The sequence below is a fragment of the Natator depressus genome, chromosome 2 (genome assembly GCF_965152275.1).
Source record: "Natator depressus isolate rNatDep1 chromosome 2, rNatDep2.hap1, whole genome shotgun sequence".
NCBI lineage: Eukaryota > Metazoa > Chordata > Testudines > Cheloniidae > Natator > Natator depressus.
The window spans coordinates 189,352,778-189,375,016 of record NC_134235.1 but is presented as its reverse complement, the minus strand read 5'-3'; the positions used below and the strand labels follow the sequence as shown (position 1 = coordinate 189,375,016).

General features: G+C 41.7%; 1 protein-coding gene across 1 annotated transcript in view; it reads right to left on the bottom strand.

Annotated features, from left to right (window-relative positions):
* The window catches only part of TOPAZ1 (testis and ovary specific TOPAZ 1), a 100,958-nt gene that overhangs the window by 26,326 nt on the left and 52,393 nt on the right, over positions 1 to 22,239 (bottom strand). Inside the window, exons 10-14 of the mRNA XM_074945605.1 lie at positions 21,591 to 21,742; positions 21,258 to 21,350; positions 20,872 to 20,987; positions 19,779 to 19,845; positions 7,482 to 7,656 (exon numbers count right to left, since the gene is read on the bottom strand). Of these exons, the coding sequence (XP_074801706.1) occupies positions 7,482 to 7,656; positions 19,779 to 19,845; positions 20,872 to 20,987; positions 21,258 to 21,350; positions 21,591 to 21,742 (603 nt within the window). The remainder of the gene's footprint in view (positions 1 to 7,481; positions 7,657 to 19,778; positions 19,846 to 20,871; positions 20,988 to 21,257; positions 21,351 to 21,590; positions 21,743 to 22,239) is intronic.

Genomic DNA, 22,239 nt, shown 5'->3' with positions numbered 1-22,239 from the left:
GTTTAGCAACATTCTGCCCCTTCACCAAAAGAGCATTTGCTAACCTTCTATGCTCTTCCAGTGAAGAACAGAGGAATGACGACTTTCCACCCACAGATGATGCTGGTATCCAGCCATAAGAGATCTTCATGATTTTAAATATGCACACCTACATAGCTGAAGGAAACATTTTTTCCTCACAAATATATCCAGTCTTTCCCCTTCTTTCTCAGGAGTACAGTGAACTTGGACATCTCTCCATCTATGCAGGTCAGCCTCCATCATCAACAAAGTAGGAGATGGCAGAGCATAAAGGTATAAACATAGCAAGATCTTTCTGACGAAATTGGTATAATTTGGCAGTCTTTTTCAACATAGGCAACTGAGGGAGCATTCCAGCTTGTTTTTGCTGGTTAAAGCCATCATTCTAATAAGGAGAAAAATATCAAAAAACAGGTGAGAATTCCTCCATAGATACTGACGTATATGATGTCTGTCATGCAATCCATAATTCATGAAATGACACCACATCTTCTGATGGTGGTGCTGCTGAAGTGTTGCCCACATTTTCCCCTAGAGAAGGCACCCCTCCAGAGTCTGGATCTGACTCTTGTATTGCTCCTAATTCCTCCTCGTCTAATAACAACTCTCTTACCACTGTAGACTTATCAGAACTAAGATGCATTGGTGGATATGTATCCTTCAGATCTGATAATATCATCTCACTACCAAACTGGCAATTGTCTATTGCCATATAGAGAAACATGCTGACAAGATGCAAGAGATAGCCAATGACACCTGAAAGTGGTACTTGCCAGTCAGGCCAAAACTCCATACTCAGATCAGTTGGACATTTCTTTGTCCATATGGATCCAGAACACATGAATGAGGTTGCTGATAATACTTTTTCTCCAGATCAGATCTCTGAGCTGCACTTCTTCTCCAATCCGAGCCCATTCTCAGTTCAGATGGAACCAGAGACAGCAGTCTCCTTGGTTGACTAAAGGAGAACAGAGAAAAACTCTTTTCTGGAGACCCAGAAGGGGTCTTAGATGGCAGAAGCAGAAGAGAACCTGAATTCTTCAACTCTTCCTCTCTGCCTTGGGGGAGCATCTAATTGAATTGGTTGCAGCAAAATGTCCAATTCTGCTCAACCGAAATACATGGGTTAATTACCAATGGAGCCAGATCCAGATCCAACTGATGAAATTGTGCCATAACTACTATTTGTTGCAGTGCTGTGTCAATATTGTCTACCACTTCCATATATTTTTTCCCTGCCTCAACAGATCCTTACCTCATGCTTTTGGACCTGGCTCATTTAAATCAGACAAAGAACGTCTGACTCTACCACAAGAATATGTATCCTGCATATGTTCCTTGAAAACCCTTTGGTCAGATGTCTCTCTCTCTCTCTCTCTCTCGCATGGACTCGCTCTTCAGAAGAGGCCGACTCCAACTAGGACTGAGCGCTCATGCTCTCCATAATAGCCGTGTCCTTTTGCAGTGAACTGGCTCTGGAAACAGAAGCCAGTACCACAGTAGTTTTCCTCTTCACTTCCTTCCCACTTTCAGATCCTTTAGTACTGGGTACCAAGGTGGAGGATTTGTCCTTCTTCCTTACAGACTTGCTCGACGCTGACACTGGTCTCTGAGACTTGTTTGAAGCTTGCTTGGTTCCATACAGTTTTGCTGACAGTGCTGTTTGTAATAAAGTCACCTGAAATCTGTTCTGTCTCACCTTTGTTGCTTGTGTTATGCAAATAAAGCATTTTTAAAAGGGGGCTTTTTATTCTTCAGTTTTATCATCTCAAAACCAAAATATTTACAACCAAGTTAATCAACACTAACAGACAATTAAATTAATTCTAACTAGAAATTATTAACTAGTGACAAGGTATGGATCCGGAAGCAGTCCAGAGCATTCCCTGATTTGTTCACCTGTTTTCAGTTTGAAGGACCTGAGGCAGCTGAAGCACCATGCCCTGGAACAACTGACATTCACAGAGGGAAGGGGGAAAGGATCACGTGAGCTGCTACTGCTAGCTAGAGTTCTACCATTCAGGCTGCACCCCCGGTTGGAGCAACTCATGAATGCTAACATGCAGAGGATACTGAAGAAGGTGGTGCTGCATTTCTTACTATAGGTGTACATAACCTCACTAAGGACTTGTTCACACTTACAACGCAGCAATGCTATAGCGCTTCAGTGAAATTCTCCCACTGGAGCAGGTACTCCACATCCCCAAGAGGTAGTAGTTACATCAATGAGGGAAGCCCTCACTTTGACACAGTGCTGTCTACACTGGAAGTTTGGGTGGTATAACTGCATTTTCCACACGAGTGATGTAGTTATACTGAAATAAGTTTGTAGTGTAGACCAGGGCTAAGTACTGAAGAGAAAACAAACTTCTCAGCCAGTGAGTAAATGACGCACCAATGTTCAAGAATTGTTTGAAATGTATTTGAAATTAATGATTGTTGTCAATAATTTGGGATCTCGTAACTTTTTGAACTTTGAAAAAAAATTAAGGTTCACCTTCAAGTTTAATTGAAATTGTCCCGCTGCAATATATACATTTTCATTAGGTAATAATACACAAGCTTCAGCTTGAGTCTAACAAATAGGATAGTATGCAAGAACCCATGAAACATGGCAGTCCCCAGAAGACTCAGATTGTGTGTTTGATTACTTGACTGATATGCATCATCTCTCCAAATATGTTCTGTGGAAGATATCACATGTTGTGCTAATAATGAGTTGATGGTTATTCTTATGAAAGTTCTCACTAAACTGAGATGATTTTTCCCTTTTTTGTGCATTAACATTACTGAAACTCTAAGCATGCCTGTGGTGCAGACTGCAAATGAACTCTTAACAGCCAGTCATCTAAATAAGTGCATACAGAAGTCTCTTGTAGGCTGTCACTACACCTGAGTACCTGATGATAATTCTTGGAATTAGAAACATCCAAAAGGAGGATTTTGTATTGATTATGATTCTCACTTATACAAAATCATAGTTACTTCTATGTGTTAGTCTGATGGATACAAAGCATGCATCATGACAAGAGCTCCAAACCAACTGCATATACTTAATAAGAGAATTATGCAGGGTACAGTCATGGGAATAGAAAATACTGGGAGCAGACTCCCCATTCTCCCAATACTGCTTTAGAAACTTAGAATGTCCCAAACAGAAGGGAAAACTTCATCTCAATTTTCCAGGGAAAAATGTTGGGGGCAGCATGAAGTAGAAATAGAGTAACCTCTGAATAATTTCCAGCACCTATTTGTTTTGAACTCCCAGAAACACCTTCAAGTCTGATGTTTGAAAGATGAAGTAACAAAAGATGTGCTAGGAGCACAGTGCCTGACTCTCTGCCTCCACACAAACAGCTTTCTTTTGGAAGAATCTGAGAGGACAATCCAATGGCTACTCATATGAGCTTTGCTATTTTTGGACCAAAAGAGAAAATTGTTTTTTATAAAAAAGATGATTCAGCCCCAATAAAGTGTGGATCTAAAGTATTATAGTTTCTGAAGAACGTAATTTACTTTCCAGCCTAAAAGCTCTAGTCCCTCAAATCAAATATTTTCCACCTTACTTGGAATAGTCTGCTGAAGGCAAGAGCACCAAAAGCAAGACAGCCTTTCTATTGTAACTACGGCTGCCAAGTGATTAAAAAAATTAATTGTGATTAATCGCACGATTAAAAAAAGTAATCACGATTAATCGCACGATTAATCATGCTGTTAAACAATAACAGAATACCATTTATTTAAATATTCTGGATGTTTCTAAATTTTCTACAATGTCAGACTTTGCAGGGGTTCTCAAACTAGGGTTCGGGACCCCTCAGGGGTCGTGAGGTCATTACATGGGGGTATCATCCTCCAAGACTTCCGTAACAGGAGATATATGGCAGAATGAGGGTAAAACAGAGCAGGGAGACATACAATTCTCCCCCAAGGGAGTTCAGGCACAAATTTAGTTAACGCATTATCTTTTCTGATTTAGACACCTTTGAGAATGATTCTGATTAGGACAGATGTTCATACTACTGTCTCCAAGATGGGCTGAAAACACAAGCCGGTGATAATCATAGAACTGGAATGGACCTTGAGAGGTCATCTAGTCCAGTCCTCAGCACTCAAGGCAGGACTAAGTATTATCTATACCATCCCTGACAGGTGTTTGTCCAACCTGCTCTTAAAAATCCCCAGTGATGGAGATTCCACAACCTTTCTGGGCAATTTATTCCAGTGCTTAACCACTCTGACAGTTAGGAAGTTTTTCCTAATATCCAACCTAAACTGCCCTTGCTGCAATTTAAGCCCATTGTTTCTTGTCCTATCCTCAGAGGTTAAGAAGAACAATTTGTCTTCCTCCTCCTTGTAACAACCTTTTATGTACTTGAAAACTGTTATGTCTCCTCTCAGTCTTCTCCTCTCCAAACTAAACAAACCCAATTTTTTCAATTTTCCCTCATAGGTCATGTTTTCTAGAACTTTTATCATTTTTGTTGCTCTTGTCTGGATTTTCTCCAATTAGTCCACATCTTTCCTGAAATGTGGTGCCCAGAACTGGGCACAATACTCCAGCTGATGAGGCCTAATCAGCGTGGAGTAGAGCAGAAGAATGACTTCTCATGTCTTGCTTACAATACTCCTGCTAATACATCCCAGAATGATGTTTGCTTTTTTTGCAACAGCGTTACACCGTTGACTCATATTTAGCTTGTGATCGACTATGATCCCCAGATCCCTTTCCGCAGTAATCCTTCGTAGGCAGTCTTTTCCCATTTTGTATATTTGCAACTGATTGTTCCTTTGTAAATAGAGTACTTTGCATTTGTCTTTATTGAATTTCATCCTATTTACTTCAGACCATTTCTCCAGTTTGTCCAGATCATTTTGAATTTTAATCCTATCCTCCAAAGCACTTGCAGCCCCTCCCAGCTTGGTACTGTCTGCAAACTTTATAAGTGTACTCTCTATGCCATTATCTAAATCTTTGATGAAGATATTGAACAGAACCAGACCCAGGACTTATCCCTGCAGGACCCCACTTGTTATGCCCTTCCAGGATGACTATGAATCTCTGGGAACGATTTTCCAACCAGTTATGCACCCACCTTATAGTAGCTCCATCTAGGTTGTATTTCCGTAGTTTATGAGAAGGTCATGCAAGACAGTATCAAAAGCCTTACTAAAGTCCAGATATACCACATCTACTGCTTCCCCCCACCCACAAGGCTTGTTATCCTGTCAAAGAAAGCTATCAGGTTGGTTTGACACGATTTGTTCTTGACAAATCCATGCTGACTGTTATTTATCACATTATCTTCTAGGTGGTTGCAAATAGATTTCTTAATTATTTGCTCCATTATTTTTCTGGATACAGAAGTTAAGCTGACTGGTCTGTAATTCCCCAGAATTATTTATTTCCCTTTTAATAGATGGGCACTATATTTGCCCTTTTCCATCTTCTGGAATGTCTCCCGTCTTCCATGACATTTCAAAGATAATTGCTAAAGGCTCAGATATCTCCTCAGTCAGCTCCTTGAGTATTCTAGGATGCATTTAATCAGGCCCGGGTGATTTGAAGACATCTAACCTGTCTAAGTAATTTTTGACTTGTTCTTTCCCTATTTTAGACTCTGATCCTACCTTATTTTAACTGGCATTCACTATGTTAGATGTCCAATCGCCACCAACCTTCTTGGTGAAAACTGAAACAAAGACGTCATTAAGCACCTCTGCCATTTCCACATTTTCTGTTCTTGTCTTTCCTTCCCTCATTGAGTAACGGGCCTACTCTGTCCTTGGTCTTACTCTTGTTTCTAATGTATCTGTAGAACGTTTTCTTGTTTCTTTTTATGTCCTTAGCTAGTTTGATCTCGTTTTGTGCCTTGGCTTTTCTAATTTTGTCCTTACATACTTGTGTTATTTGTTTATATTCATCCTTTGTAATCTGACCGAGTTTCCACTTTTTGCAGAACTCTTTTTTGAGTTTTAGATAACTGAAGATCTCCTGGTTAAGCCAGGGTGGTCTCTTGCCATACTTCCTATCTTTCCTATGCAGTGGGATAGTTTGCTCGTGTCCTTAATAATGTCTCTTTGAAAAACTGCCAACTGTCTTCAATTGTTTTTCCCCTTAGACTTGCTTCCCATGGGATTCTACCTACCAACTCACTGAGTTTGCTAAAGTCTGCCTTTTTGAAATCCATTGTCTTTATCATGCTGTCCTCCCTTCTACCATTCCTTAGATTCATGAACTCTACCATTTCATGATCACTTTCACCCGAGTTGCCTCCACTTTCAAATTCTCAACCAGTTCCTCCCTATTTGTCAAAATCAAATCTAGAACAGCCTCCCCGAGTAGCTTTCTCCACTTTCTGAAATAAAAAATTGTTTCCAATACATTCCAAGAACTTGTTGGATAATCTGTGCCCTGCCATGTTATTTTCCCAACAGATGTCTGAGTAGTTGAAGTCCCCCATCACCACGAAGTCCTGTGCTTTGGATGATTTTGTTAGTTGTTTAAAAAAAAGTATCATCCACCTCTTCTTCCTGGTTTGGTGGTTTTTAGTAGACCCCTACCATGACATCACCATCATCATGACATAATGTTGCACAATGGCATGGACCCAGCAGTATAAAACACAATTTTAGTACAATTTAACCTAAAAAAACCCAAACCAAAACAAAAATCAAGAACTATATATAAATAGTTTAAAGAGTAAGGGCAGTTGAGATGAAAGGGGACAGACCTTGCTCTGTCAGCTTGAACAAATGAGGAGTCTCACTCAGGGCCTGCATCTCTTTAAACCTCCTCACACTGCATGCTAGTACAAAATGTATTTTCCTCCTTAATTAACAGTGTTTATACATACAGCATATTACATCTCTGCTCCAGAAACATCAGTTGTTTCAATTTGTTTGTGGGTTCAATTCAAGGTGTTTGCTTTGCCCACTGAAGTCCTTAATGGTTTGGTCATGTTGTGTGCACTTAAGAGCCTATGTCTGCCTCTCCTTGTGCCATTACCCAAGACGGAGGCAAGCTGTTGGTTCTTACATTTGTTTGTCTGGAGCAGGTCATTCTCAGTAGAGGGCCCTCAACTCTGGAACATGCTTTTCTTCTCGGCCTGACAAGCAAAGTTTGCATTTTTTAGGGCACGCTGAAAGGCCAATAGATTTAGTCTGATTTTTTTTTTTTTTTTTAAAAGGGGTAGTTGAATGTGATGGATTTTACTTTTTCTTTCTGATCCGGGGGGTCAGGAAGTTTAGCTACTATTGAACATGTTTACTTAATGTTAATTTTACACGTAGCAAGAGGAATTTTGATTAGTGCACAACATCCATTTAAATAAGTAAGATCAAGAAAATGGTAGCTTTATAATTCAGCACATAATTTCAGTTTTCTTCTTACACCTGCTCAGTGCAGAGAGTGAATGCTAAAATGTCAAAACGCAACGTATACATTATCTTAGTTTTACCTGCTTCCGCAAATTCACAAAATGGAACTCCTGGTCTCTCTTCCTTGGAGTCTCTTGTTAGTATGTCAGCAACATATACACTCAATTTCTGAAGGTCACCAAAATTTTCACATCCTATTCTCATATTAACATACAAAGTTCCCAATTTGGCCCAGTCACTTTTTTCTTTACAGTGCTGTTAAAAGTCAAATAATAAATGTAAATAAGCTTGCTATAAAACATGATACAGTTATTAGTTATAATAACTCTGATGGTACAGCTGGCAGGAACTATTAGGTGTTCAAAATGCATCTTGTGCAAATTCTCCTCTTATATTCTCAAATATGTTATCTAACCGTCTGAACATTTCCCCCAATGATGTCTCAACCAGCTTTTATAGTAGGCTATTTTATTGCTCTTATTTTGTCTAGATCAGATAAGAAAGTTAGTTTTTCCTAACTTTAATTTAAAAACAGTAATTCTTGTAATACATCTGACTAGCCACAAGTAGGTCATCCCCTCTTTTGTATTATTTCCTTTCAAATTTTCATACTGTTTTAACTCCATTTCTCTATGATTCTATTAGTATCTCCTCAAGTATCATGTCTTCCAACCCCGTTTTCTTTGTTGTTATTCTTCATGCTGTTTATTTCCAGCCTTTTTAAAGTGAAAAACCCCTAACTGAACGAAAATGAGGTCCCCATCACTACTGGCAAAGGACCATTAATAGTATTATATGCAATACCTCTGTACGCACATCCCAGGTATTTTGTTATAGCCTCACATTACAAGTTTCTATAATCTGCTTTCCATGTCTGTTATGCACGTTCAACCAACTCAAATGTTTTTCCGCAATGTTTCTATCACATTCTCCCATTTACTATTTTTGTTTAATATTGACCCTTTCCAAATGTACACAATTAGAGTTGTTTATCAAGCCAGCCCTTCAAAATGTAAGTCTTTATTTTTCTTGTAGCATATATTGTGTTTGCTATACATGGAATTTCTGAATCATCTGAAAATTTGATCAAACTGATAGCCTCACAAACCAGATAAATTTATAAACATATTTAATATCTTTTTCCAAAACATACAATCTTAAATTCTGTTCTACTCTGAAAAGTGACTTTAGAAGTGGCATTGTATGGTTTCATGTTTAGTGTGTCTCCATTTTCACACTGAATTTACTCAGTTTTACAAATAAAGCGTTACTAGAAGTAACATTTTCACTTGAAAATTGAGCAAATGTCATTTGGAAATAACTGATAAAAACAAACCTCTTAATGTATATTTGTTTGAACAGACACACTTTTCAGAGAACGATCACACATATATATCAGTTCTGGCGCATTTACTGCCCTCTAGGCAGATTAGGGCCTGGTCTACACTAGGAAATTAGGTCAGTATAACTATGTTGCTCAGGGGTGTGAAAATCCACATGCTGAGCGACGCAGTAAAACTGACCTAACGTCTGGTGTAGACAGCACTAGGTCAGCGGGAGAATGCTCTCATCAACCTAGCTACCACCTCTCGGGGCGGTAGAGTACCTTCGCCAATGGGAGAAGCCCTCCCATTGGCACAGGTAGTGTCTTCACTGAAGTGCTCCAGTGGTGCAGCTGTCTCACTGTAATGGTTTATGTGCAGACAAGCCCTAGGGGTAGGTTTGAGGTTCAAAACCAGCCAATAACTATACAAGCTGGAACTCAGCTGCCCCTTCAAAACAGTTAGTTATACCATTTCCTATTTGAAATACAGGAATAGAGAGAATGGCGTTTGTTCCCAGAAAAAATGGTTACCTACCTTTCATAACTGTTGTTCTTCAAGATGTGTTGCTCATGTCCATTCCAAGTAGGTCTCTGTGCACACGTGCACAGTCGTTGGAAGGTTCTTCCCCTAGCGGTACCCATTGGGTCGGCTGTAGAGCTGCCTGGAGTGGTGCCTTTATGGCACCGTATATAGGTCCCTGATGACCCGCCGCCTCTTCAGTTCCTTCTTGCTGGATACTCTAAGAGAGGGAAGGCGCGGGGGGGGGGGGGGGGAGGGAGTGTCCTTAGAATGGACATGAACAGCGCATCTCAAAGAACAAGTTACGAAAGGTAGGTAACTGTTTTTTCTTCAAGTGATTGCTCATGTCAATTCCAAGTAGGTGACTCCCAAGCAGTCCTTTGGAGAAGTCAGAGTTCACCAACTTGCAGACTGAAGCACTGCTCTACCAAACGCGGCATTGTCTCTAGCCTGCTGAGTGATGGTGTAGTGCAACATAAAGGTGTGAATCGACAACCACGTTACAGCCCTGCAGATGTCCTGAATGGGGGCCTGAGCCAGGAACACTGCAGAGGAAGTTTCCACTCTTGTAGAGCGCGCTGTCAATGGTGGAGCCAGAATCTTTGCCAAGTCATAGTACATCCTGATACAGGCTGTGACCCAAAAGGAGATTCTTTGGGATGAGACAGGAAGACCTTTCATCCTCTCAGCAATGGCCATGAAGAGCTGCGTCGACCTTCTAAACGGCTTTGTCCGCTCAATGTAAAAAGCTAGCATGCGTCTAACATACAGGGAATGGAGCATGCGTTCCCTGTTATCAGCATGTGGTTTGAGGCAGAACACCGCCAGAAAGATGTCCTGATTCACATGAAATTGCAAGACTACCTTTGGGAGGAAAGCTGGGTGTGGTCATAACTGCACCTTGTCCTTATAAAACACGGAATAAAGACGCTCGGACGTCAGAGCCTTGAGCTCAGACACTCTTCTGGCCAATATTATAGCCACTAGGAACGCTACTTCCCACGAAAGGTAAAGGAGAGAACAAATTACCAGAGGCTCGAAGGGAGGGCCCATCAGCCTAGAGAGCACCAAATTGAGAACCCATGGGGGGACTGGTTGCCATACTTGAAGGTACAGTCTGTCTACACCCTTGAGAGAAGGGCCAATGATAGGGCTAGCAAACACCGAAGTGGCCCACTGCACCGGGGTGGAAAGCTGAAATCGCAGCCAGGTGAATCTTTATTGACGATAATGCCAACCCCTGCTGCTTTTAACTGGAGTAAATAGTCCAGGATGAAGGGAATTGAGGTCTGCAATGGAGGAGTGCCCTTCTGAAGTGACCAAATGGAAAACTTCTTCCACTTAGCCAGATAAGTGGCATGAGTGGAAGGCTTTCTGCTGTAGAGGAGAACCTCCCTAACCGAGTCTGAGCATGCAAGCTCCAACAGGTTTAGCCACGGAGTTTCCATGCCGTGAGGTGGAGAGACTCCATGTTTGGGTGCTGGAGGCGGCCGTGGTCCTGGGTGATCAAGTCCGGAACCAGGGGCAGAGTTTTAAGTGTGTCCACAGACAGGTCCAGCAGCGTGGTGAACCAGTGCTGATGTGGCCACGGTGGAGCTATCAAGATTAATGACGCTTTGTCCTGTCAGACCTTGATGAGGATGAGACCTTTGTGGATGAGACGGAATGGTGGGAATGCATACAGCAGGCACCCTTTTCAGAAAAGGAGGAAGGCATCCACGAGCAAGCCTTCACTGTGATTCAGGAAGGAGCAGAACTGCTGACACTTCCGTTGTGTCCTGTTCATGACACAACAGGGAAAGCCTCATCTTTGGAAACTACTGATGGCAACATCCGGGCGAAGAGACCAAACATGGCCGTGAAAGGACCTGCTGAGGTGGTCAGCTAGTTCGTTCTGTGAACCCAGAAGGTACGAGGCCTCCAATTGTAGTGAGTAGGCAATGCAAAATTCCCACAGCTTGAGGGCTTCCTGACACAGGGGGGAGAAGCGAGCACCATCCTGTCCGTTTATATAGACATCGCTGTGGTGTTGTCCGTCAATACTGACGCACATCTGCCCTGAAAATGGGTTTGAAATGTATGGCAAGAAAGGCACACTGCACGCAGCTCCTTGATGTTGATAATGCAGCAAAAGTTCTGCCTGGGACCATAGACCTTGAGTCCTGAGGTCGCCTAAGTGCACCCCCCACCCCATCTGTCAAGGTTCCTTTCCCACTCTGAACTCTAGGGTACAAATGTGGGGACCTGCTTGAAAACCCCCTAAGCTTATTTTTACCAGCTTAGGTTAAAACTTCCCCAATGTACAAACTATTTTACCTTTTGCCCTTGGACTTATTTGCTGCCACCACCAAGCGTCTAACAGCTATATAACAGGGAAAGAGCTCACTTGGAAACGTCTTTCCCCCCCAAATCCTCCCCAAACCCTACACCCCCTTTCCTGGGGAAGGCTTAATAAAAATCCTCACCAGTTTGCATAGGGGAACACAGACCCAAATCCTTGGATCTTAAGAACAATGAAAAAGCAATCAGGTTCTTAAAAGAAGAATTTTAATAGAAGAAAAAGTAAAAAAATCACCTCTGTAAAATCAGGATGGTAAATACCTTACAGGGTAATCAGATTCAAAACAGAGAATCCCTCTAGGTAAAACCTTAAGTTACAAAAAGACAAAAACAGGAATCTACATTCCATTCAGCACAGCTTATTTTCTCAGCCATTTAAACAAAACAGAATCTAACGCATATCTAACTAGATTACTTACTAAGTTCTAAGACTCCATTCCTTTTCTGTTCCCGGCAAAAGCATCACACAGACAGAGAGAACCTTTGTTTTGTTGGATCATATTAAAGAAGTTCTGTATTAAAATCACAAATGAGTTTGATTCCCCATAGTTTAAATTCCAGGGTATTACTAATTAAGAGGTCTCTTAGTTTTTGGTACTGTTTCTCTCCCTCTATGTGTGAAACTTGCAAGCTGCTAATTGTGTTAGTACATTCTAAGACAGAGTCTGTTCACAAAGCAATTCTTTGTAACAACAACTATTCACATAGAGAGAGACTCAAAGCAATACTCTGTAACAACAGAAACAGCACCCAGACACTCCCCGCCCTTTTGTTGTATTCATCTTGCTTTGTTAACAATTGTGATTAAAATAGAGATAAAGGATGTATGTGGATGGATGCTTGGTGTGGATAATAACTGAATGATCAGGGAGGTGCCAGCCTAAGAATGCAGTGTCCATCGGCTGAAGAAGGCGTCAAGTGGAAATAACCAGAGGACCCCCGGAGGGCAGACTGGAATCTACCCAACAGCCTCAAGAATGGGAGAACCAAAGAACAAGATAACATCTGGCAGCATGGAGCCATCAGAAATGTGACATCTGCTGACTGATTCAGCAACAGCATGATGAAGCAATTCCCATAGACTGGCATAGGAAGAAATTCCTATAAAAATGGACTCTAGAAAGTGAGAACTTTGGGGTCTGATTCTGCAAACCAACTTCCAGGAGCATCAGATGTGCATCTGACAAGGCCCTGCTCCCTCCTCATGTCCAGGCCACCTGGCCAGTGGCTTGGCATGAGCAACTCTAAGGCTGGTAACTATGATAACAACCTTGCAGAATGTGTGTGTGTATGTATGAATGTGTGAATAAATATGAAATGGAATGGAATGTTATAGCTATAAACTACCTGCTTACTATGATTCTTTCTGTATTCACAATAAATGTGGTATTTTGCCTTTTCCCCTTTAATAAGATCCTTCTGGTTTTTATTTTATTGGTATAACAGTTTCTCCCCCCGCCCCCCCCGCAGCTTTGAAAGTATCTTGTCTCCCCATTGGTCATTTTGGTCAGGTGCCAGCGAGGTTATCCTAGCTTCTTAACCCTTTATAGGTGCAAGGGTTTTTCCTCTGGCCAGGAGGGATTTTAAAGGTGTTTACCCTTCCCTTTATATTTATGACACCATCGCTGAAACATCCTTGACTAGTGACAGTGTCAGCTGAGGTTTGGAGAAGGGTATTACTGCACATAGTGTTTGTGGGTCAAGCCACCACCAGAGGGACTCGAGAACCTGAGGGGTAAGAGTGACCAGTCTGTCCAGGTGGTCTCGGTTCAGTCTGTAGACCCGGGCCAGCCAACCCTGAAAGGGACAAAGCTGCAGTCTGGCGTGCTGTACCACATATGTGCAAGCAGCCATATGTTCCAGTAATTTTAGGCAATCCCGCGCCGTTGTGGTGGGGAATCTCCTGACACTCATGGCAAGGAAATGAGTTTCCGGAAGAAAAGCCCTGGCCTGGGTGGAGTCTAGCAGGGCTCCGATAAACTCTATCCTCTAAGTGGGGGTTATAGTTGACTTTGCCATGTTCAGAATGAGGCCAAGCCCGAGGAATGTCATGTGCACCAGACTCTCATGGGCCTCCACTTGGGCCTGAGATTGACCCTTGATTAGCCAGTTGTCCAGGTAGGGAAATACCTGCACCTGCTGCTTCCGTAGGAATGCTGCCATGACTGCCATGCACTTGGTGAATACCTGAGGGGCGCTGAGAGGCCGAAGGGGAGGACCATGAACCAATAGTGGGTGGTGTTTACCATGAATCTAAGAAATCTTCTGTGGGATGGAATTACGGAGATGTGAAAATATGTGTCCTTCAAGTCTAGGGCGGCGTACCAGTACCCCGGATCCAGAGAGGGGATGATGGATGCCAGGGAGACCATGTGGAACTTCAGCTTCTTCATGAATCTGCTGAGGTTTCGCAGGTCTAAAGTAGGCCTGAACCCACCCTTGGCCTTGGGAATTAGGAAATAATGGGAGAGAAACCCTTGCCCCTGAATTCCAGAGGGACCTCCTCTACTGCCCCGAGATGTAGGAGCACTTGCACCTCCTGCACTAGAAGTTGCTTGTGAGAAAGGTCCCTGAAGAGGGACGGGGCGGGTGGGTTGAGAATATCCCAATTCTGCCATGCTCAGGACCCACCGGTTTGAGGTTATTTGGGCCAAACCACGGTAGAAAAGAGATAGACTGTTCACAAAAGGTGGGAAAGGATCCGGGATGTGGACTGGTGCATCTCCCCTGGGCACACCTTCAAAAGTTTTACTGGAAGCCGGAGACTGCCTCGTCAAGCCTTTGCCCTGGTTCGAGGATGACTGAGGAGGCCTTTGCCTATTACTCACACCCCGTTTCCTGCTATAGTCCTATCTCTGCTGAGAGGGGTAGAAGCGAGGCCGGGGCTGAGGCTTAAAATGCTTCCTCTGTGGGGCTGGCATGTGGAGGCCCACTGACTTTAAGGTTGCCCTAGAGTCTTTTAAGCTATGAAGCCTAGGATCCATCTTTTCTGCGAACAGACCTGAGCTGTCAAAGGGCAAGTCCTGAATGGTCTGCTGTACCTCTGGTGGGAGGCCTGACACCTGCAGCCACAAGCTTCAGCACATAACAATGGCAGTGGACATTGTGCGGGTGGCCAAGTTCACCGCAGCCTGCAAGGAAGTCCTTGCAATCACCTTACCCTCGTTGATAACAACTTCAAAGTTGGAAAGGGAGCCTGTTGGAAGGAGCTCCTAAAACTTGGACAGAGAGTTCCAAGAATTAAAATGATAGCAGCTGAGCACCCGCTTGCTGATTAGCAATTTGAAGCTGGAGCCCCCCCGATGGAATAGACCTTACGGCCAAAGAGGTCCAGCTTCTTTGCCTCTTTGGATTTTGGCGGAGGGCCTTGCTGTTCTTGCCTTTTCTTGGTGTTGGCCACGTACACTATCAACATACCCGATTGAGGGTGGATGAAGAGGTATTCATACCCCTTGGAGGGTACAAAGTATTTTCTTTCTACCCCTTGCAGTGGGCGGAATAGAGGCGGGAATTTGGCAGAGGATCTTTGTGGTATTATGAATCGACTTGATCAAGGAAAAGGCCACCCTTGATGGACCTCCTGGCATCAGAATATCCACCATGGGATCTGTCTTCTGACACCTCCTCTGCATGAAGACCTAGGTTTTGAGCTACTCTTCTAAGCAGCTCTTGATAAGCCCTATTGTCCATGGCTAGCAAAGAGGCAGACAAGCCTGCTACTGCCTTGTCTGGGGAGGAAGATGAAGATGCCCCTATGGGCACAGGTTCCTCCTGACCCTCCAATTCATGGAGTTCCTCCCCACCATGATGCAGTCTATATGGTGGCAGGCATGGTGCCAGCCGCCAACTGTGGTGCCGGGTTGGGTGTCAGGTTCCGATCCTTTTGGAGGTTCCCTTACCATTGAGGAAGATGGGGGGCCCCGCCTGTCCGAGGCAACAGACAAGAACCTGGAGCTTGGAGCCTGCCATTGAGAAGGCCAGGGTATCACAGGGACCTGGTGTGCCTCCTCCCGCTGGGAACGAGAATGGTGCTGGCTCTACCTGGAGATATATGACTCCGATTCCAAAGTGGAGTCCGACCTTGAGAACCACAGGGGTGCTGTGAGGGATGGTGCTGTAGAGCGGTGCCAAGGAGAATGGTGCCCCGGTGAGGGGGATCATTGCCAAAGCATGGCCGGTTTGCCCTTGGAGAGAACTGGCCCCTTGTGCAGCGCCGGCACTGGTTCCGGTGCTGTAGACTGCTGGGCCGTCTCCTCTATAAGGTCCCTTGTGGCCTCAAATGTATCTGGGGTAGATGGCATATCCAACTCCCTCACCTGGCTCTCCCACGCCAGGAAGTCCAATGGGACTCGACGGTCCTGCGTGAGTGACCAGAGTCAATAGTGTCAGTTTTGCCTGAGCAGGAGCTGAATGTCCCAGCACAGGATGCACTCTGCGGGCCCCACTGTGCTCCACGGCTTTAACTGTAGGAGAAGCCCCCTCTTGGCTCTTCTTTGCTTCTTATGCGGCACCAGTGAATGTGACCTGTGCCGAGAGATAGCCGAAGTTGTCATTCATGCTGGAGAGACTTCGTGCTGCAAGTCTCTGGGTTCCGGGTCCTTTGCTGGTGCTGCGGCCTCCCTTACTGGGCCAGTGCGCGCCAAACTGAAGTGCTGGGTTTCGGCAGCAACACAGGCTCTGACGGCTAGGGGTGAAGAGCCAACTCCATAAGGAGAAGTTTAAGTCTGAAATCCCTCTCCTTTTATTTTCTTGGGTGGAAGCTCCTGTAGATCCTACACTTATCAGTCTGATGTGCTTCCCCCACACACTTTAAGCAGGAGTTGTGAGAATCTCCCCAGGCATAGGCTTCTGACAGGACCCCCATGCTTAGAAGCCTTGAGACCGAGGCATTCCCTGGTCCCCAAAAGGGAAAGCATGGGGGGGCGGTGAAAGCCCCCAACAAAGACTTAACTACTAACTACACTAAAAATCTAACAATACTATGCTAATAAAACTATTTACAAAACAAAAAAAAGAGAATGCTACGGAATCACTTGCCCAAGGCAAGAGAGTAAAAGAAGCTCCAATGACTGTCACTAGCAGTAAGAAGGAATTGAAGAGGCGGCGGGTTGGCAGTGCCCTGTATACACCCCCATAAAGGCGCCACTCCGGGGGGGGGGGGGTTTCCACAGCCAACCCAACAGGTACCGCTAGGGGAAAAATCTTCGGACAACTGTGCACGTGGCGCACACACACCTACTTGGAATTGACATGAGCAATCACTCGAAGAAGAACTGAAGGTGCTGTTCTTAGACTCTCTGCATTCAGCCTTGTTATGCACACATAGAGTGATCTCTCTTTCAACAGCAGACTGTCATTTATTATTTCTGTCAATGGCCTGATTCAGAATATTGCTTAAAATACAAATATCTTGCATCATTTTTACCTTCACTGGTTTTCAAAAGCAACAGGTTTATCTACTTTCTACATTCAATGATATATGCTTAAACTCAAGGAGGGCAATTATGCTCCTAACTGGAACCAATATGCAAATGCAATGCTCCTACCAATCTCATCAAATTAGCAATGATTCCCTTTTAATATAACCAAAATAATACATTGTGGGGATAAATTAATGCCTGACATCTGAAACTTCAAATTACCATGAATACTGATTTGTTGATATGTCCAATAGCAATTACATCACCATCCTCCATTCCTAATACAAACCAAATGCATATATAGCGCTCACATGTTGCATAACCCATGAGAATTATAGAAACCTGGTTTCCTACTAGAGAAGTGTACAATACTGTGTACCACACAGTGCTCTTATCTTGTGATTTGTCTATTACAGCACTTCAACTAATCTAGGTAATTTTTTTTAATGAAAAAAATTCAAGAGGGGTAATGTAATGATTACCATTCATAATAGACAAGGAAAGGAAATTTGATGGAAAACAAATCAAAATCCACTGCAAATTCTGTTAACTAGAAAAGTTTTTAACCCTTGTGCTTGGCAGTCACTGTAGTATGTATGTATTTGTGGCATGTCTAAGGTGCTTAACTCTGGAATTCAAGCATTGCATAGTACTAGGACCGAGGTGCCAGATAAATATTTAAAGATTATGAAGGAATTTTCAGTCAAGCGCTCTGCTCTCTGATGTGTGGATCAGGTGCTCTTCATAGGTGTTTTGCATCCTCATCTTTTCCTCCCACCTTATTTTTCCTTTCATGAGGAGTGCAAGATTATCATGTCATTGTGAGACGACTTCTGAAGAGGTATATCTCACATCATGGCTTAAACATGGTTAGACTCTAAGATTCAGGACGTAGTCCTATAGTTTAGGGCCTTCTATTCTGGATGCCCTGCCTTCTATTAGGTGGGTTTTCTACCCTTGTCACACTCAGATTCACTACCTCCAATGAATTTAGTGTCTTGGTGGGTCACAATAGAGAAACTGTCTGTAAGAGAACAAGCTGGAGTAGGGCAAAGGATCTTAAAGATTAGGACCACAATCTTGGATTGGACCTGAAGTTAAATGGGGAGCAAATGGGACACTGACATTTGTTGTTGCTGGTCTTTCCTCCATAGGAGGCAGGCAGCTGTATGTTGCATGAATCAGAACTTCTAAGTGGCCTTCTTCTTTAGCCCTAGGTGAAGAAAGTCACAGTACTCAAACTGGGAGATGAAAGAGTGGAGCACAACTGTCTGGTCCGCATCTGAGAGGAATTGGCACACCCTCCTTCCCAGCAGAAGGGGGAAGACAATCTTTCTTTTTACTATTGCTGTGTGTGTCTAGGAGCACTGGTAAACCCAACATGAGCCCACCACAGTGCACTAGTTTGATAACTGGTGTGCAAAAACTCTCAATAGCGGATGGGGACAGAGGTCTCCGATATAGAAAGACACTGAAAAAGAAGAGACAGCTTGAACTTTGAGAGAACTCTTGGAAATGTAAAGCAGTTACCATTCACAATTCTCTCAGAAATATCAGACAGGAATGAATCAAGCCAGATTGGTGCTTCATCATCTATTCCAGATGTCTCATATATGTGAGGCCATTTCAAACAATGCTGTAAAATCAGCAGCTGCAGTGTGCGTTCTCTCACCAGAGGTTGGCTGAAATGCTTGTGTAGTACTCTCATGCTCCTGTTCAGTATGAAGCTGCTTCATGCTGATTAAGTGCTATGAAATGTCAGTAACTTGAGCCCCTCAAAATAGGAGAGATTTTGATTCTTCATCATGACATTAATTGGGGTGCATTAACGGTTCTCCCCTCCTATTTAACAAGAAACCTCCATCCACTATTTCCTTAAATTCTTGCTCAAATGCACACCAGCTTTGGGGACAGTTCTTTAAAAACCACAGTATTACTGTTAGTGCAAATAACAGATACTACAAAATAAAATACGTATTAATCAAAAAAAAAATCACATTGCTGCTCTTATTTATAATTTGTTAACCATTATTACTCCAAATAGGCCCCTTTTGGAATCGTTTTTTGCATAAGACATGAATCGTATTAATTGTAAGTGAATATAAAAAGTATATTCTTGTTAAGGAATGATACACCATGACAAATCAAAAGCACCACGAATTCCAAGGGCGAGTCATACAATTGTTTCAGCCAAAAACAACAAAATTTATTAGGCTCCTTAGGAGGCTCTATTTCAATTAAACTAATTATCTTCCTGGTAGCACCATAATCCTAGCTTTCAGATCTTGTAGAGCTTTAGGTATTTGTTATGTTACCTCCTATTCGAGGAGGTGCTTGAATCTGAATTGTGGTATTGTCAGATAAAAAGTTCTCAGTTTACATTAACATTTTAAAAAGGTAAACTGAACCACTTGCTATTAAAGAAAAATAGTTTGAAATCCAAAGTCATTTAAGACAAAGACAATCTACAAATATCCACAACATGGAAGCCCCATTGACACATCACTTTATAACAAAGATGGCCTTCTTACTGGAGGTTAGCCATCCTTGTCTACAATTTTGCTTTGACTAAAGGAACATATTTTCATATTAATAGCCTTCAAAGTAAAAGTAACTAACATTCCTTTATGACTGACAAAACATTGCTACACTCTATGGCTTTAAAGAAATAAAACTAGCTACTACACTAACAAAAACAAACGGATTAAGTACTATATATTTTGTATGGTTAGTTCTGAAATTTGTTTCCAAAAACTAAATGCTCATACTGTACCTGAATTTCAGCTATTGCCAAATTGAAGTCACAAAGCCAGTTCTTTTTAAACTTTCTTGCCTGGAATCTTCAACAAGAGAAAATTGTTAATTATAGTTACCTGTTTAAGATTATAGTACTTTGTATTATCACTTAAAAAAAAAGTACTGTTTTCAGTCCTAGATCATTACCTTTTTAACCCTCCAGCACCATGGATTTACATACACCGCTCAAGAGGGAAAAGACAAATATATTTAATCGTATTAAGAATGTTATTTGTGCTTCAACAGTGTACTATTGTAATGAATACTACACAAATCATTTTCAACAAATATTTTACTAGACTACGTATCATATTTCTCATAAATATTATTCTAGTGAGAAAATTATTTCCACAAAAAAAGGCACTCACTTGCAATAGAAAAGATTTATCTTAATGTAACTATTAATGAAAAGGCAGTGATAAGACAAAATGTAAACTGAGTTTCGTATATCCCACTAAGTTCTGTAACAGTCTCAAATTATGTCAAATTACACGAAGTGTGAACTAGTGAACAGAGCAAGAGCATGGTTGTAAGGTGTTTTTTTCTGGCTCTGCAACTGACATTCTGTGACACCGTGCATAGCATACTTAATTGTGCATCAGCTTCCTTATCTGTAAAAATGATACAACCTACCTCACATAGGTGTTTCAAATAATTTGAAACACTGAGTTCATTAGATGATTTTTCCAGGGTCACACCGTAATTTGTGCATGCTATTCCCAGCTGTGCTAATCAGACTTAATAATCATGAATGCTGTGGAAAATCTAATAAATAAACAAAAATCCTGGCCTTCTGATTCCCATTACTTGGCGTTAGCACTCTCCATTAAACTGGCAGCCCTTTTAATATCATGAAAATGTAGTTATTGAATAATTAAACTTCTCATTTTTGTAGAAAGTGTATAAAATATGCACCTTTTTACCATGCTTTCTAATTAGCAACAAATCCAAAAAATGGAATGTACTTTGTCTGTTCTTTACATAATTTTGTATTAAATGAAAACCAGAAGAAACCATTAAATATATTTTGCACATTAACTGTAAAATAACTCCCTAAACTAAATACGCACCTTGATTTCATGTTCAAAACAACATTAATTTCTTGACTGGAAACTTGCAGTTGGTGAAGGAACTTAATAATACAGTTAAAATGTTCATGCTCAAAAACCATCCCAGCATCAAAAAGCTGTAGCATCAAAAGAAAAAATGCAGATGTACATACAAATTAGCACCTCTGAAATATTTCCAGAACCAAGCATAATGGAGGCTATAAAATATAGCATAAGAAATAAAGGTGGGAGAGAAGAGTTTAAAAAAATAAGAGATAAAGAGAAACCTGTACAAAGAACCTAGCTCCATTAGAGAAAAGATGCTTGTTTTAATTCAATCTTTAAAAGTAGGCAAGATCTTTTTGTGAAACTGCCATACAGAAGGAGACAATGGAAAAAAGTCATACCTTACAAAAGATATCTATTAATGAAGGCACAGCATCTCTTATATTCATGGAAGCCACATGCTCAAACACCTTCAGGACTACATCAACAGCTGGCTAAATAAAAAAAATATAGTATTTTAAAAATATTCTAACAGTTTAATCATTTGTCTCCAGTAAAGATTTTAGAGTTTTCAATAATAGTAGTTTATGAGTTGCCTTATATAGAGTTTTGTTTTTCAGAACTGAGCCCACGTAAACAAAACAGAAAACTTAGTACAGTTAACTTCATGAGTTTTAGGAGAATTATGATCCCATGAATCCAATAGACTTTCAAAATGTTTCATGGTCACTTACCAGCATTTTAATCATTACAGCAACATTTAACAACTGAAATACTTCTTTCAACAAACAACACTTGATCAAAGAAATGAGAAGATCATTCAGCACTTGTGAATCAAAATGCACACCAGGAGTTACTTCTCTGTAATAATTCATAAATATCTGGACTGAAAGAAAAAAAATGAAACAGTCAATCCTATTTTCAGGTATCTGAAATTCTTAAATATTTAAACAACTTATTTTCTGAAACAGAAGTTATTTAATACAGGCACTATATTAAAATACAAAAGTGAAAACAAAATATTTTGCAATAAATTCTGAGTTTAGTTGTGATAATGGGAGCCAGACTGACTCAGATTCCTGAATTATCCATAAAACAGATACTGTAAAAGGATCAGCAGTACTATACTATATTGTCACACAGATGAGCCTCTACCATGCACTGAAGAACACTTAAGAGATGTTAGAGTTCAACCTCCATATCCATTTAGTGACTGGCAACTCTACTGAGATGGACGAGAAAGATACAATGCAAACTGAGATGGTGGTTATGTCATGTCAACACCTGTCCACTAACTGGACCTATTTCACACAGGCCACACAAGTGTCAGACAGCAATCACTTTTTGTCAATCCCCAAATCAGGCATTAATCAGAGAGAATAC